The sequence below is a fragment of the Sceloporus occidentalis genome, unplaced genomic scaffold (genome assembly GCF_023333645.1).
Source record: "Sceloporus occidentalis isolate IW3139 unplaced genomic scaffold, rSceOcc1.0.p SCAF_4, whole genome shotgun sequence".
NCBI lineage: Eukaryota > Metazoa > Chordata > Lepidosauria > Squamata > Phrynosomatidae > Sceloporus > Sceloporus occidentalis.
Window position 1 is genome coordinate 84,397,882 of NW_028316984.1, and position 13,575 is coordinate 84,411,456.

Below are 13,575 nucleotides of genomic sequence, written 5' to 3' on the forward strand. Positions count from 1 at the left end.
CCTTAGGTTTTAGGTAGGCTCAGAGGGGAGAAGGATGTCTTCTAGATGCCCTGGCTTCCAGGGTATAAGAAGTTCTTCTCTTTAGAGACATCTTAATGAAAACACTTTTTCTGTTTTTCATCCAGAAATAAGAGCAAAACTCCATGCACGAGGCTTTTTTCACATTCCTTTCAAAGTTGCTTAGGTGTCATCTGGCATATCTGATTATAGAACCTTTAGGGCTGAAGAGCGGGGTATAAATACCGTACACTAATGATGATGAAGATGATTTTTAGCCATGTGGGTGCCCTTAATTGGGTATGATAGTTCCTTTGGCCACATCTGCTACAATTGGGAACTGTGAAGCAGCATACAGTAACACAACGTTTGAACATGACAAGCCAGGATTCTCTTAGATTCCTGGTTTGTTGTGGTCCTCTAATTTGGCTTGATGACTGGTTATTTCTAGTTGAGACATAAAACCCAGATAGGTACCTAAGAGGATGCTTCAGTTAAATAATATTTCATCTTGGGACAGAGCATTTAACTTCTGTGGAAATGTGGCATTAGGGTGAAAGTATAGGAAGAAGCAGTGTTCCCAGAAAAGATAGGGACTTTTCAGTTACTGGCTAGTCAGTCATGAGGTTAATCCTATCTGTCATGCAGAAAAGCAGAAAAAAGTTGTTGGAAGAACACACCCAGTAATACACCTGACTCTCTTCCCATGCACACCCACGCTGTACTACACACATACATACATACATACATGCACACGCACATCCCTACACACCTTCAGGCAGTCATGTCTGTCACAACCACAGACTTGCCTTTCCACCTAAACAGTCCTCTTGTCTGTGCCACACACCCTTCTTTCTTTCAGATATTTAATGTGTGTCTCCCAACTGGGTCTCCTTGTTCAGCCAGGGAGTGTCTTTGTGCCTCAGGCTTTTAGCAGCCCAAGGCTAGTTTGTAACCTGTCAGTCTAGTTTAGCAGGAACACACTGCTTTTTATCACTTTCAGGGTCCTAACAGAAACTACTCTGGGAATCAAGAAACTGCAAGGGAGCTGCCCACCTGCTGAATGTGGTATCTACAGAGATGTAATGCACCAGCTTCCTGGCTCCCACAGTGCCTCAGCTCTATTCTTCAGAGAGATTCTGAAGTGTCCTTTGAAGTGTAATCTTGTTCCATGTTTTCCGTGGTTCTCAACATAGTCTCTGCTTTGCAGTGATGCAGAATTGCTCCACAGCCTTTTATAATACCTCTTCATTCTTTCTTCCCAGGGTCCCTACAGTTCCTGTGAAAAACCTCAATGGCTCAAGCCCAGTCAATCCAGCACTGGCAGGTAAAAGGAGCAAAATCACTGTGCAACCAGAACAGTCATGAATGACTCATAGTTGTCATATGGCATATATAAGGGACACATGGGGGGCATGTAATCAGTTCTGAAACATTTTGAGAGACCTTTTAAGAGCACAGTGATGTGGGAAAGAAATGTCTTGTAGCTCATTCAAGATGTGGAAGGAATATGTAAAGCTGGGTAGAGATAGGCATCTTTCTGGCTAGGGAAGATAGTGGGAATTGTAGTCCCAATGCAACTGGGCATCTGGAGAATTATGCCTCCAAACTCACCCAACTAACTTTCTAATGTCACATCCCTATGGGTTTTGTATTCCACCACTGCCACCAGATTTATGTGACATGAGGTGAACGGTACACTCCTTAATATGACTGTCACCACAATATTAAGTGGTGGTGGGTCCCCAAACTAAGGTAGGCCCCTTAATAAACGCTCTGTTTCAAATTACTATATATTAATGATGATGGTAACGTGGGTGTGATTCACACTGCAGACAAACTTTTAATTAAAATAGAATCAAAACTTTATTGAACAGGTGTTTCAAACAGATATTACTCGAATAGTTTCAAAATAAATAGTTATTAGCTCAGGCACTTGTGTTATTTAGTATAGTTGGAAAAATGACTTTTTGAATGTTAACTTTATTACAAATCTTCAACAGTCCACAGAGTACCAATGGCCCCATACAGACAGGCCAAAATAAAGCTGCTTCGGGTCACTTTGGAGGTTTGCATTCTAAGAGGCCAGAAGCCGCACCAAAGCCACGCAGCTTTGGTGCAGCTTCTGGACTCTTAGGAGGCATGCATAATTTAAAGAGCATACCTCCAAAGTGACCCGAAGCAGCTTTATTTTGGCCTGTCTGTATGGGGCCAACATTACTAATTTTAAAGGACACTCACACTGTCCTTTCCTGCTTATATTCCTAGCCCACAAGCAAATAGTATTGCCACTCAGGCTAACTATATTAACTCCTTCACTTGGAATAACTATTTCGTTAAAAGTCCCTCACTCTAGACTTTAACCACAGTTCCCTCTGGAACTAACAAAACCTATGTCCTTCTCTGGACTCAGCAGAACCCTCTCTCTCTCTGGAGTTTAAATCCTAACTGAGGCGGGTTACAGACCACCCATTTGGGGCGGGCTGTACCTGCCCCTTTCCCCGATGTATCGGGGCCTCAGTGGCTAGAACGGCAGCCGCTGAGGCCCCGATCTGCCGCTTTTCAGGCTGTGGGGAAGCGGCAAAACGCCACTTCCCCGCAGCCTGGAAAGGGGTGTCCTTGAGGCTTCAAGCCCCAAGGACTCCCCACGGCGGCGGGGAGGAGGAGAAAGGGGCCGCTTGGCCCCTTTCTCCTTTGGTCTGCTGGGTTGCAGCCGTGTGAAGGCTGCGCCCAGTGGACCAAACCAGGAAGGAGCTCCGAAACGGAGCTCCTTCCTGCTCCGCGCTAAGGGCGCACAAAGCGCCCTAGCGCGGAGAGAGGACGTCACGTCCGCGCCGCCCCATATAGAGGTGGTGCGGTCGTGACGTCCTCATGGCGGCGGCCTTGTGGAACGGCCACCGCCATTTTGTGCGTGCGGAGCGTGCACTAGGCTTAGGGGGGTGCAGAAGCACCGCCCCTTTCTAACCCTAGTACGCACTCTGCGCGTACTAAAGTGCCCGTTTGTAACGGGCCTGAAATTCCAACTGCCACAACAGAATTTTCAACCTTCCCCAGCCTGCATCCTATACCAGGCTAATCTGTCTTTTCGCTACAGTTAGTTTGGGGAAAGGCTTCTGTACATTGCTATCACAGTGTATGTTCTCACTGTAGTTCAAGCCCCCCTGTTGATTGTTATCTATGTTAAAAAAAAGATGAATAATCATTATACACATTTTTAAAGTTTGACTGTGTGTGTATGTTTGTGTGGAATAACAGTTGTTTAGGTCAACCTCCCCAACTTGATGCCCTCTTTATGTGTTGGGCTGCAACTTCCATTATCCCCAAAACAACATGGCTATTGTAGTCCAACACAACTAGAGCATTCCAGATTGAGGAGGGGTGACTTGGCTTTCCTTTGTGGTTTGCCCTTTACTTTGTGGCATTTTGTAAGCGGCTGAAAGGGAAAACTCCTGCAGTTGAACTGTAGTCCCAGGCTTCAGGCCTCCACATGTGAAAAGTCTATGAAGTCCTGCAGACAAAATCAGTTGGAGGATTTTGTCTGCAGGATCAGGTGTGCGTGAGGGTGTCTGTTAATGAGAATTTTGACATGAGGCACATGGATGAAGAAGGAAGGCTGTCCATTATAGACATGTAGTATTTGGGACTTCTGTTTGGGTTTGAGGGATTGGTATCTCAAATGACCTTCCTCCTAATTCCACTCAGGAATCACAGGGATCCTCATGAGTGCCGCAGGGCTGCCTGTTTGCCTCACTCGACCTCCAAAGCTGGTTCTGCATCCCCCTCCAGTCAGCAAGAGTGAAATCAAACCTATCCCTGGGATCTCCAGTACTTGCCGCAAGACCACCAAGAAGCAGGCCAAGAAAGGTGAGAATAGGAAATGTTTCTCCTGCACCTCTCTCCAGCATTTCTAGAAGCATACTACTTGAGTGCGGCAAAAGGGCATGACAGAAACTCTACAATGTCTTTTTTTTATATCAGCCCTTATAATTTTTATCAGCCCTTATCAACATTATCAGCCGCTCGCATATCAGTCTTCACAGATTGCAGAATCACAGAAGCAGAAAGCAGGTGAATTGCAGAAAATAACATCATGCCAAACTATGGCTTGTGGTAACCAAAAACTTGTCTGCTCAAAAATCCTGTGATGGCTTTTGGCTCTGTGGATCACACGAGACATTCCTGTGTTTGTAGATAATAGCTAATAGGCTTTTCTTTTTTACATTTCTCTCTATTTGTTTCATGGTCTGCTTTACCTCTTTGTCCAGTTATTGTTTGAAAAAGACTGATTTTACTGTTTCCTCCCCACTCCTACTTTTCTGTTCATACCAGTATGCGGCTGCATCCGTTGATAGCCAGAGACAATGGCAGATATCCAACCAGTGTTCTTCCACAAATTTCTCCTGGATGATTCCCATCTGTTGCATTACCTAACACATGTTCCCTGCTGTTGACTTAAACACATTCTCCACCCCCTCATAATTTCGCAACCCAGCCATAGCCTGTACTATACTACTGGTCTGGTATAGTTCTCTTCCCTTTTGTAATTATCCATTTTTTACAATATTTCACTTCTGCTTGACAGATAATAATCCACACATCCGTTGAGCCTGGTAGTAGGAGATGCCAGAAGCCTGAGCAGTTTCACTACCAACTCCCCACAACATTTTTTTTGAATTTCTGTAAAATTGGGATACTCTTAAGTCTGCAGATGTCTTCTTTTTGTGTATGGGTAGTGCTGATTTGACTACATAAGGATTCCCATGAGCTACATAAGGATTCCTATGAGTACTACATAGGATGTAACATTGAAGTCCATAGGTGTTTTGTTAAAATGGGAGTACTGTGGTCTTTTAGAAAAGAAGTTCTACCTTTTATAAGCTTTGCTTCCCTGAACAATAATTTTAGCTGGCTGCTGAAATGGGTATGGCTTGCTGTGGAGATTGAACCAGGCATGAACCTTATGGTAGTCCATGGAGAATACTGGTTATTGGAAACTAGCAAGACATGGGGCAGGTGTGATTGAGGTAAAAGCCATAGATAGAGCCATGTAGTACAAAGAATAATTCCCTATATCTCCCAGCCACCACGACAACTGCTGCACTCTCCTCTTTAAAACAATATAAGAGTTTTATGGAGTGGGGGAGTTATTTTAGCAAAACAGAGGCATTCTAGGTAGTTAGAAGTCTTTAGAAGGAGAAATCAGTGTTACTTATCCTGAACCTCGCTTTTGCAGCTCCTGAAGCTCTCCCTCAAAGCCTGCTGGACACTGCCTCCTCCAATTTCTAAAAATTATATATTTGGGGACATAATTTAACAAAAGTCACACCCAAAGTGCCCCCCCTCCCAATGTGTGCAAACATGCATTTCTCTTTGGAAAGTATGGATTTGCATAAAGAGAGACACATAGAACCACCCTTTAGAGAACTGCACCAGGGAAAGTAGGCAAGTGGGGCTTGCAGCAGTTGGCAACCAAGCAGAAGGAAGGTAATTTATCTTTGAAAGCTGACATGGGAGGGGAAGAGGAGGGCATTCTTTTGGGAAGTTTGTGTCAGGAGGTCCCCTTGGGTATGAACCTATAAAAGATTATGAATGTGCTTCAAAATGTGTGCTGTGGTTCTGCTGGTGGCAGAGGCTACTCTTCCATCTTCTCTTCTCAGTCCAGTAGCTCAAGGTCAGATATGGTGAACCATGCACACACAGGCTGCTCTTGCATCTCATATTGAACTGTTATTTCCAATATACTTTTGCATCGAGAGAACCTAGACTATAGTGCCTGCCTAGGCTGTTTCAATTGCACTTCAAAGGCAGTACCATTTCAGAGAAGTGCTGTTTTCCTTATTCACTGCTCCTATTCCAGCTGCTGTTGGACCATCATACAGTGCTGTATTTTGTATTTGTTTATGTGGGTAACTGCTGCTGTTTGGTCATGGGGAGGTTACATCTCCAGTACTGAGTCTGCTAGTACAGCTGTTAACTCATAGCAGTCTGCTAGTACAGCTGTTAACTCACAGCAGGTCCCTGCTGATGTCGTAACAGGCAGCAACTGCTGCTGGGTCAAAATCTACATCTGCTGCCATGATGCCATCTGAAGCATGCTACCTGGAAATGTCTGATCTGAGCATGTTGACATGTGCCTTAGTTGCATCCATTTGGACTACTGTATAATTACCTATGTGGGGCTGCCTTTGCTAAATGTTTAAAAACTTTAGCTGGTCAATAATGTTGCACCTGGACTATCTGTCAGTAGTTAGTTACTAGTTATGGGGGGTGGGGGGTGATTTCTTTGATATGACAGCTTCTCTGGCTAAAGGTCTGTTTCCAGGCACAATTCAAAGTCCTGGTTATTTATATGTTTATATATGGGTGGGGGGGAATGCAGATAGAGCACTTCTGTCCCACCCTGTTAATCCTCACACACCATTGAAGCTACAACCAATTGTAAAATACAATAAAATGCCAGACAACAACAGTACAATCAAAACAGCAATAATACGATAGAAGCAGTGATATCATAAAAATAAACAAGGATGTCAAACAAAATATTAAATAATAATAATAATAATAATAATAATAATAATAATAAAATTTTATTTATATACCGCCTTTCCAAGGATCAAGGCGGTTTAACAACATAGTTAAAAACATCCACATACAGTTAAAATCGATAACAAGATAAAACACAATTACATCGTCACCCAAAAAATCTCAAGCCAGCTTCCAATGCTGCTGAGAGGGGAGGGGGGAGTACTTCAGGGGTCAGGGGTATGCCTGCTGGAACAAGTGTGTCTTCAGCCCCTTCTTGAACTGGTCCAGCGAGGCGGCCGAGCGGAGCTCGCCGGGAAGCGAGTTCCAGAGCTTGGGGGCAGAGATAGAAAAGGCCCTCTGAGTAGTGATGGCATACCTAGCCTCTGGAACCCTTAACAATTGCTTCCCGGCTGACCTGAGTGTGCGAGGCGGATTGTATGGAGAGAGGCGGTCCTCCAAGTACCCTGGGCCCAAGCCATTTAGGGCTTTATAGGTAATAACCAACACCTTGTATTGCGCCCGGAAGCGAATAGGCAGCCAATGGAGGTCTTTAAGGACCGGTGTTATATGACTGGTCCTGGAAGTACCAGTGACCAGTCTTGCCGCCATATTTTGCACCAATTGCAGCTTCCGGGTAAGGTACAAGGGTTGTCCCATGCAGAGCGCATTGCAGAAATCCAAACGAGAGGTTACCAGGGCATGTACTACCGTTTCAAGGTCCCTCTGGCCCAGGTAGGGACGCAGCTGGCGTATCAACTGAAGCTGATAACATGTGCTCCTGACCGTCGCATCCACCTGTGGTGTAAGGTGGAGCGACGAGTCAAGGAGCACCTCCAGACTGCGAACAGAGTCCTTCACAGGAAGCGTGATCCCGTTCAGGACAGGTGGAAACACCGCCATCCCCGGGCCTGGAGAACCTATCACAAGCACTTCCATTTTCTCTGGATTCAAACTGAGTCTGTTTTCCCTCATCCAGCCCATTACCGACTCCAGACAGGCAACGAGAGGAGAGATGCCATCCCTGGTCACTGAGTCAATGGGAGACATAGAGAAAATTATTTGGGTGTCATCAGCGTACTGATAACCCCGCGCCCCATGTCTCCGGATGATCTCTCCCAGCGGTTTCATGTAGATGTTAAAAAGCATTGGGGACAGAATGGCTCCTTGAGGGACACCGGAAGTAAGGGCCCTCTTATCGGAGCACACGTCCCCCAGCTGCACAATCTGGAACCTTCCCGAGAGGTAGGAACAGAACCACTGGAGTGCAGTGCCCCCGATTCCCAACTCTCTCAGGCGTTCCAGAAGGATACCATGGTCAATGGTATTGAAAGCCGCCAAGATGTCCAAGAGCACTAACAGGGACACGCTACCCCTGTCCATGCCCAGACGGAGATCATCGACCAAGGAGACCATGGCAGTCTCAACCCTGTAGCCCGCCCGAAAGCCGGTTTGAAATGGGTCAAGATAATCCGTCTCATCCAAGATCGATTGAAGCTGGATTGCAACCGCCCTCTCGATCACCTTCCCTAAAAATGGCAATAGCGATACTGGCCGATAATTGTTATGCATCAGGGGGTCGAGGGAGGGCTTTTTCAGCAAAGGTTTTACTGTGGCCAATTTTAAGCTAGATGGAAATTGCCCATCCCTCAATGATGTACTGTATTAATTATACGGTGTAACATAGAAGTTACTACCGTCCCCCCCTGAGCCGCTAGCCATGAGGGACAGGGATCGAGGGAGCAGGTTGTCTTCCTAACACTTCTAAGGATCTTGTCCACATCCTCGGTACTAACAGACTCAAAATGATCCAGTACAATCGAGTCCACGGACGATCTGGAGACCTCTACTCTGGTATCTGCACTAATACTAGCATCAAGATCAGCCCTTATCCGAGAGATTTTATCCGCGAAGAAGTTGTTAAATTGGTCACAGCAGGCCTTAGATGGTTCTGAAATAGGGTTCGGGGCAGGGGGGAGCTGAGTAAGCTCCCTCACTACCCTGAACAGCTCTGCTGGACGCAACTCCGCGGACGCAATACGTGCAGCAAAGAACGAATTCTTAGCTGCATCTATCGCCTCTTCATAGTCCTCCAACAGGAGGTCCAGGAGAGCCTTGTCCGGTAAGCGCTGGTGTCTACGCCAGTCACGCTCTAGACGTCGCAGCACCCGCTTCCTTGCCCGGAGATCTTCTGTATACCAGGGCTGTTTTTGGGAAGCAGGCCTGAGAGGACGCTTGGGAGCGATACTGTGTATAACTCTGGAGAGATCAGTGTCCCAGATGTTGGTCAGGGTGTCAACAGAATCGCCGTCATTTCCAACCATATACCCCTCTAGGGCTTCTTGGAACCTTTTGGGTTCCATCAGCCTTCGAGGGTGGACCATCCTAATACGTCCGCCACCCCCAGGGGGGATCTGGGTAGATGTCTTGATTTTAGCCTCCACCAGGAAATGATCTGTCCATGACAAGGCGGAAATATTAGTTATTTCCGCCCACGGAGTTTCCATGTCCGTACAAAAGACCATATCAAGTGTATTACCCGCAGAATGCGTAGGCCCCATGACCAATTGTGACAGGCCCATGGCTGTCATGGTTTCCATGAACTCCCGAGCCACATGTGATGGAATTTGGTTGGCCGCGAAGGGGATGTTGAAGTCCCCCAGGACCAAAAGCCTGGGGGACTTCAGCACCAGCTCCGAGACCAACTGTGTCAGCTTGGTAAGGGAGTCTGTTAGCGCACGGGGTGGCCGGTAGACCAACGGAATCCCTAAGCTGTCTCTGGCCTTCAGGGTCAGGTAAATACACTCAATATAGGAAGTTTGTCGGACATGGTTCCTGGATAGAGACAAGGTATTCTTATGGATCAAGGCACCCCCCCCCCCCCCCACCTAACCTGGTCTGGTCCTTCACTGAGTACCCGGCAGGTAGGGCCTGAGCCCACACAGCTTCCCCTTCAGGCCCAAGCCAGGTCTCAGTAATGCAAGCCAGGTCGCAGTTGTTATCCTCCAGCAGGTCGTAAATGATGTGGGACTTGTTTTTAATGGACCTGGCATTGCACAGGAGCAGAGACAGGGTTTGTGGTACGGTTGGAATGACCCTCAGATCTCTTTGGTTAGGAGAGGGACTGGAAGGAGAGATAGATATTAAGCATCGATCTCGCCTTCCCCTGTAACGCCAGTCCACTCTCCTACCGCCATACCTCCCCCTGCCCCACACTACTCCAATAGGAGCCCCGCTTGTACCAGAGGAATTACCCCCTGCCTCCCCAACCAAAACACTTCCCACTTCCATACCCTCCTCCTCCCCCCACAATACAGCAGTGATAGCAGAAGGAAGATACACCAATCATCCTCTGCCTTAATGCTAGCATGGGTTCGCCTCTCCTGCCTCCCGCGCGGTCACATGTATGCGCAGCTGCGAAGATGCAGTCCGAAGGCGGCTCCTGGGCCGGTGCGCAGTTGCGCACCTCTAACAACCCAGGAAGCCACCCGGCAAACACACAGCTCACAGTCAGCAGTCCTTGGAGGCAAGGGGGGTGGGACGGAGGAGGGAACCAAGCAAGCTGGCTTTTATACACGCCCCTGCCACCGGCGTGCTCCTCCCTCCGCCTTCCCCCAGGTGTTGCTGCTTCTCCCTTGGTCCGCTGGCTGGAAAACGCTGGCGGTAGAATCCGGAGGAGATGGCAAAAGATGCAGTCCGAAGGCGGCTCCTGGGCCGCACTTGCGCACCTCTAACAACCTCTAATAATTTATACTAGCGAAAAGGGAACCTTTGACTCGTAGATGTTTCAGACTTCAACTCCCTGAACTTTTAGTCAGCATGACTAAATGCTGACTAAAAGTTCAGGGAGTTGAAGTAAGGGGCTATGGAAGCTGGGCTAGTGGTTCCCCACATCTAAACTAGAAGCCTCCCCTCCCCCCACCTCCACATTCATCATTTCTTGCCCTGCCTTTTAATCTCTTGGTGGACCTGGAAATTATGTCTCCAACATGCTGATTCTCCCCTTTCCTTATCCCTGACCAGGTAAAACCCCTGAAGAAGTTTTGAAAAAATACTTACAGAAGGTGCGCCATCCACCTGATGAGGTGAGTCCAGTTATTTATATATGTCCATGTTCAAGCCATGCATCTGAGGAAGTAGGTTCAAATCTATGAAAGTCCTGCTACCAGTTCTTTCCTTTCACTTAGTCTCAAAAGTGCGCTACAAGATACCTTTGCATGTTCAGGCAGTATAATACAGATTTTTTTTTACTGTTGGGCCTTAGTGTAAGATTTCAGGTTTTCTTGAAGCAGGCTCTGTTTATCCTAGTGCAGGTATTTTTTATTTATTATTTTTTTGTAAAGGGCATTTCACATTCTGTATACAGTGGACCCTTGTTATACGCTGGGGTTTGGTTCCAAGATCCGTGTATAACAAAATCCGTGTATGCTCAAGTCCCATTACATATAATGACATAGCAAAATGGTGTCCCTTATAAAAAATGGAAAATCAAGGTAAATTTATACTTTTTTGGAACATTTTCAATCCGTGTATGCTTAAATCCATGTATAAAAAATCCGTGTATAAGAAGGGCCAACTGTAATGTAAATACTGCTCTTGCTGTTATTATTGAACCTTTACCTAGTAGTGGCAGAGGATTGAGCATTAACCAGAATAGAATAATAATGCAGTTTCTGTCTATTAGATTTGTGATCTATACAGAACAGAACTGTCAAGTAATTAGTGAATGATGAATCATAGCACAGGTGAGACTGAGTGGAGGGGCAGGTAAGGTTGAGGTAACCAGGAGAACCTTTGTTGGAGTTTTGTGGAAAGACCTATGAGGGAGAGTGAAAAGTAGGTCACTTGCTCTCAGTGCACAGTACATAGTATGGTCTGGTAGAAGGCAACTTTCTTGGTCATTTTTCAGCTTCATTATATACCAGGAATGAAGAAACTCTTTCCCTTCAGGCCTGCAGAAAATGCCCATTCAGCTGTCCTTTTTTCTGGTACCTTTTGGTCTCTAATCCATGATAAGGCTTTCCCGCTACCATTCCACACAATGCTGACATTTAAAAAAATACTCTTATCTACAGGTATCAGTGGAAACCTCAGAAAAGCCTGTTTGCAGTATGTGGGGGCAATCTAAACAAATGGGGCTTAGGCAATTAACTGTGAGCCACATGTTAGTGTCCCCTTTAGAATTTAGTCCTGCCCACTGCCAACTGGAACTTAGAAGTAATAGGGTAACAAGAAGGCAACAGCATTAGTTTGAAAAATAACATAGCAACTACTAACATTGTCAGGTTTTAGTATAATATGTATCATTTACTTCAGAATTTGGGGGAAGTTTGGCTATTTTTGTACATTTAAGTGGCTTTCCTTAAAAAGAAAGCAATATTTTAGCAACCCATTAACATTATGAATTACTTTTAAAAAGAAGTAATAGAAATGCCAGCAGTTGCTGGTGTCTCCCAAGTCATTGAGTTTCTGAATTCAGTCTGAACTTTAAAGACACTATCCAAGGGACTGAACCCTATCTCCAAAATAGGTTCAGCTCCGTGGATTGCACCTTTAAAGTTTCAGGTAAAACCCAGAATAGATTCTCTTCTCCACTGACATTGGAGCCACCAGATACTGCTGGCTAGCAAGCTAGCTTTTGCAATTACATTTCTAAGCTCCACTGCTGGTGTCTCTCTCCTAACATGCTTGCCTGGAATTAATTTGGCTCACAGGACAAAAAAAAAAGGTTCCCCACCATGCTATATGGGGAGGAGCGTGAGAAGAAACTTTTGCAAGCACTGGGAGACAGCATGGCAGATGACACAGAATAATTGAAGTGGGAGGAGGCAGCATCATATGAGATGAACTTTATAGAGACTTTTATCCTATTTCTTCCAAGAAGGGCATTTAAGGTGGTTCGATCTCAAGCCACTGTGGCTTGGACATCCTTCAGAGCAACATTCTGAATATCTGTGTGCATTGCTCTTCTGTTTAACATTGTTTTCTTCTCCTCTCATCTCCTACCCCCTCCCTTCATTTAGGATTGTACCATCTGCATGGAACGCCTCTCTGCCCCTTCAGGCTACAAAGGACCTCAGCCAGCCATCAAGCCAGATTTGGTGGGCAAGCTCTCCAAGTGTGGCCACATGTATCACCTCCACTGCCTTGTGGCCATGTACAACAATGGGAACAAGGTGTGTTACTGTAGAGAAGAAGGCAGAGGTGGAGGATACACCTGCAGTCTTTTGAGTGGATGCTAATACATCATTAATTCTATTTGGGAATAAACAGCTCCTCCAGAATACTGACTGACCAAGAAGCTGATGATGTAGAAGAGGCACTGTTAGATTACTTTCTGGAAATTTTAGCCATGGCATACTGAGAAGGTTTCCTGGGATGCGCTGTGCTATCCCTCCAAACATTTTGGTTTGGGTGGACTTCCATAAGTATGTTTGGCCATACCAAACTTGAAAAGACAATTTCATGTCACATTGCCTCTGTTCTCGAAAAGGTTGTGTGAACAAGACCTTTATATGCAGAGGTTCCCAACCTTTTTGACTCATGAAGCCCTTATTTCTATGGTGGAGCCCCTAAGAGGCCTACCCTATGTTTTACACGTTAATGGTGTTTGGGAGTGTAGTTAACAATATATTCTTATTCTTTAATTTAATTCAATTTTTATTTCTTTCATTTTCCTGGAGTGGCCACAGAGCACCTGGGAAGTGCCTGCGGAGCCCTAAGGGCTCTTGAGGGCATAGTTGGGGACCCCTACTCTATAGGATAGAATCAGAAAAATTGTTTTATTAATCTCTCCATCCTAGCACTCAAGCTGTGTTGGATTGTAGTTTCCATAATATCCAGCCAGAATGGGACATTGGCCACAGAGGCTCTGGAAGACAATCCAACACATCTTATCTGTACCAGATTAGCTGAAGCCATACAGTGTGACCCTTCCTATTCTACCGAGTTCTGTCAGAGGGGCTATTCTTTACCTTCCATTGCTGTGTGAACTGTGGTGGAGGGCATATGGGACAGGGCCTTTTTAGGAATAGTCCATAGATTCTGAAACTCCTT

The 13,575-nt window shown here is 45.9% G+C and overlaps 1 protein-coding gene and 1 long non-coding RNA gene across 6 annotated transcripts in view; both read left to right on the top strand.

Annotated features, from left to right (window-relative positions):
- Positions 1–13,575, top strand: part of LOC149314201 (uncharacterized) — a 303,565-nt gene that overhangs the window by 64,340 nt on the left and 225,650 nt on the right. The gene's annotated exons all lie outside the window — the stretch shown is intronic.
- Positions 1–13,575, top strand: part of DTX4 (deltex E3 ubiquitin ligase 4) — a 53,614-nt gene that overhangs the window by 29,803 nt on the left and 10,236 nt on the right. For all 3 annotated transcript variants that reach the window (XM_089520647.1, XM_089520649.1, XM_089520650.1), the window contains exons 3-6: positions 1,263–1,324; positions 3,700–3,861; positions 10,543–10,604; positions 12,543–12,695. In XM_089520647.1, coding sequence (XP_089376773.1) covers positions 1,263–1,324; positions 3,700–3,861; positions 10,543–10,604; positions 12,543–12,695 — 439 coding nt within the window. The remainder of the gene's footprint in view (positions 1–1,262; positions 1,325–3,699; positions 3,862–10,542; positions 10,605–12,542; positions 12,696–13,575) is intronic.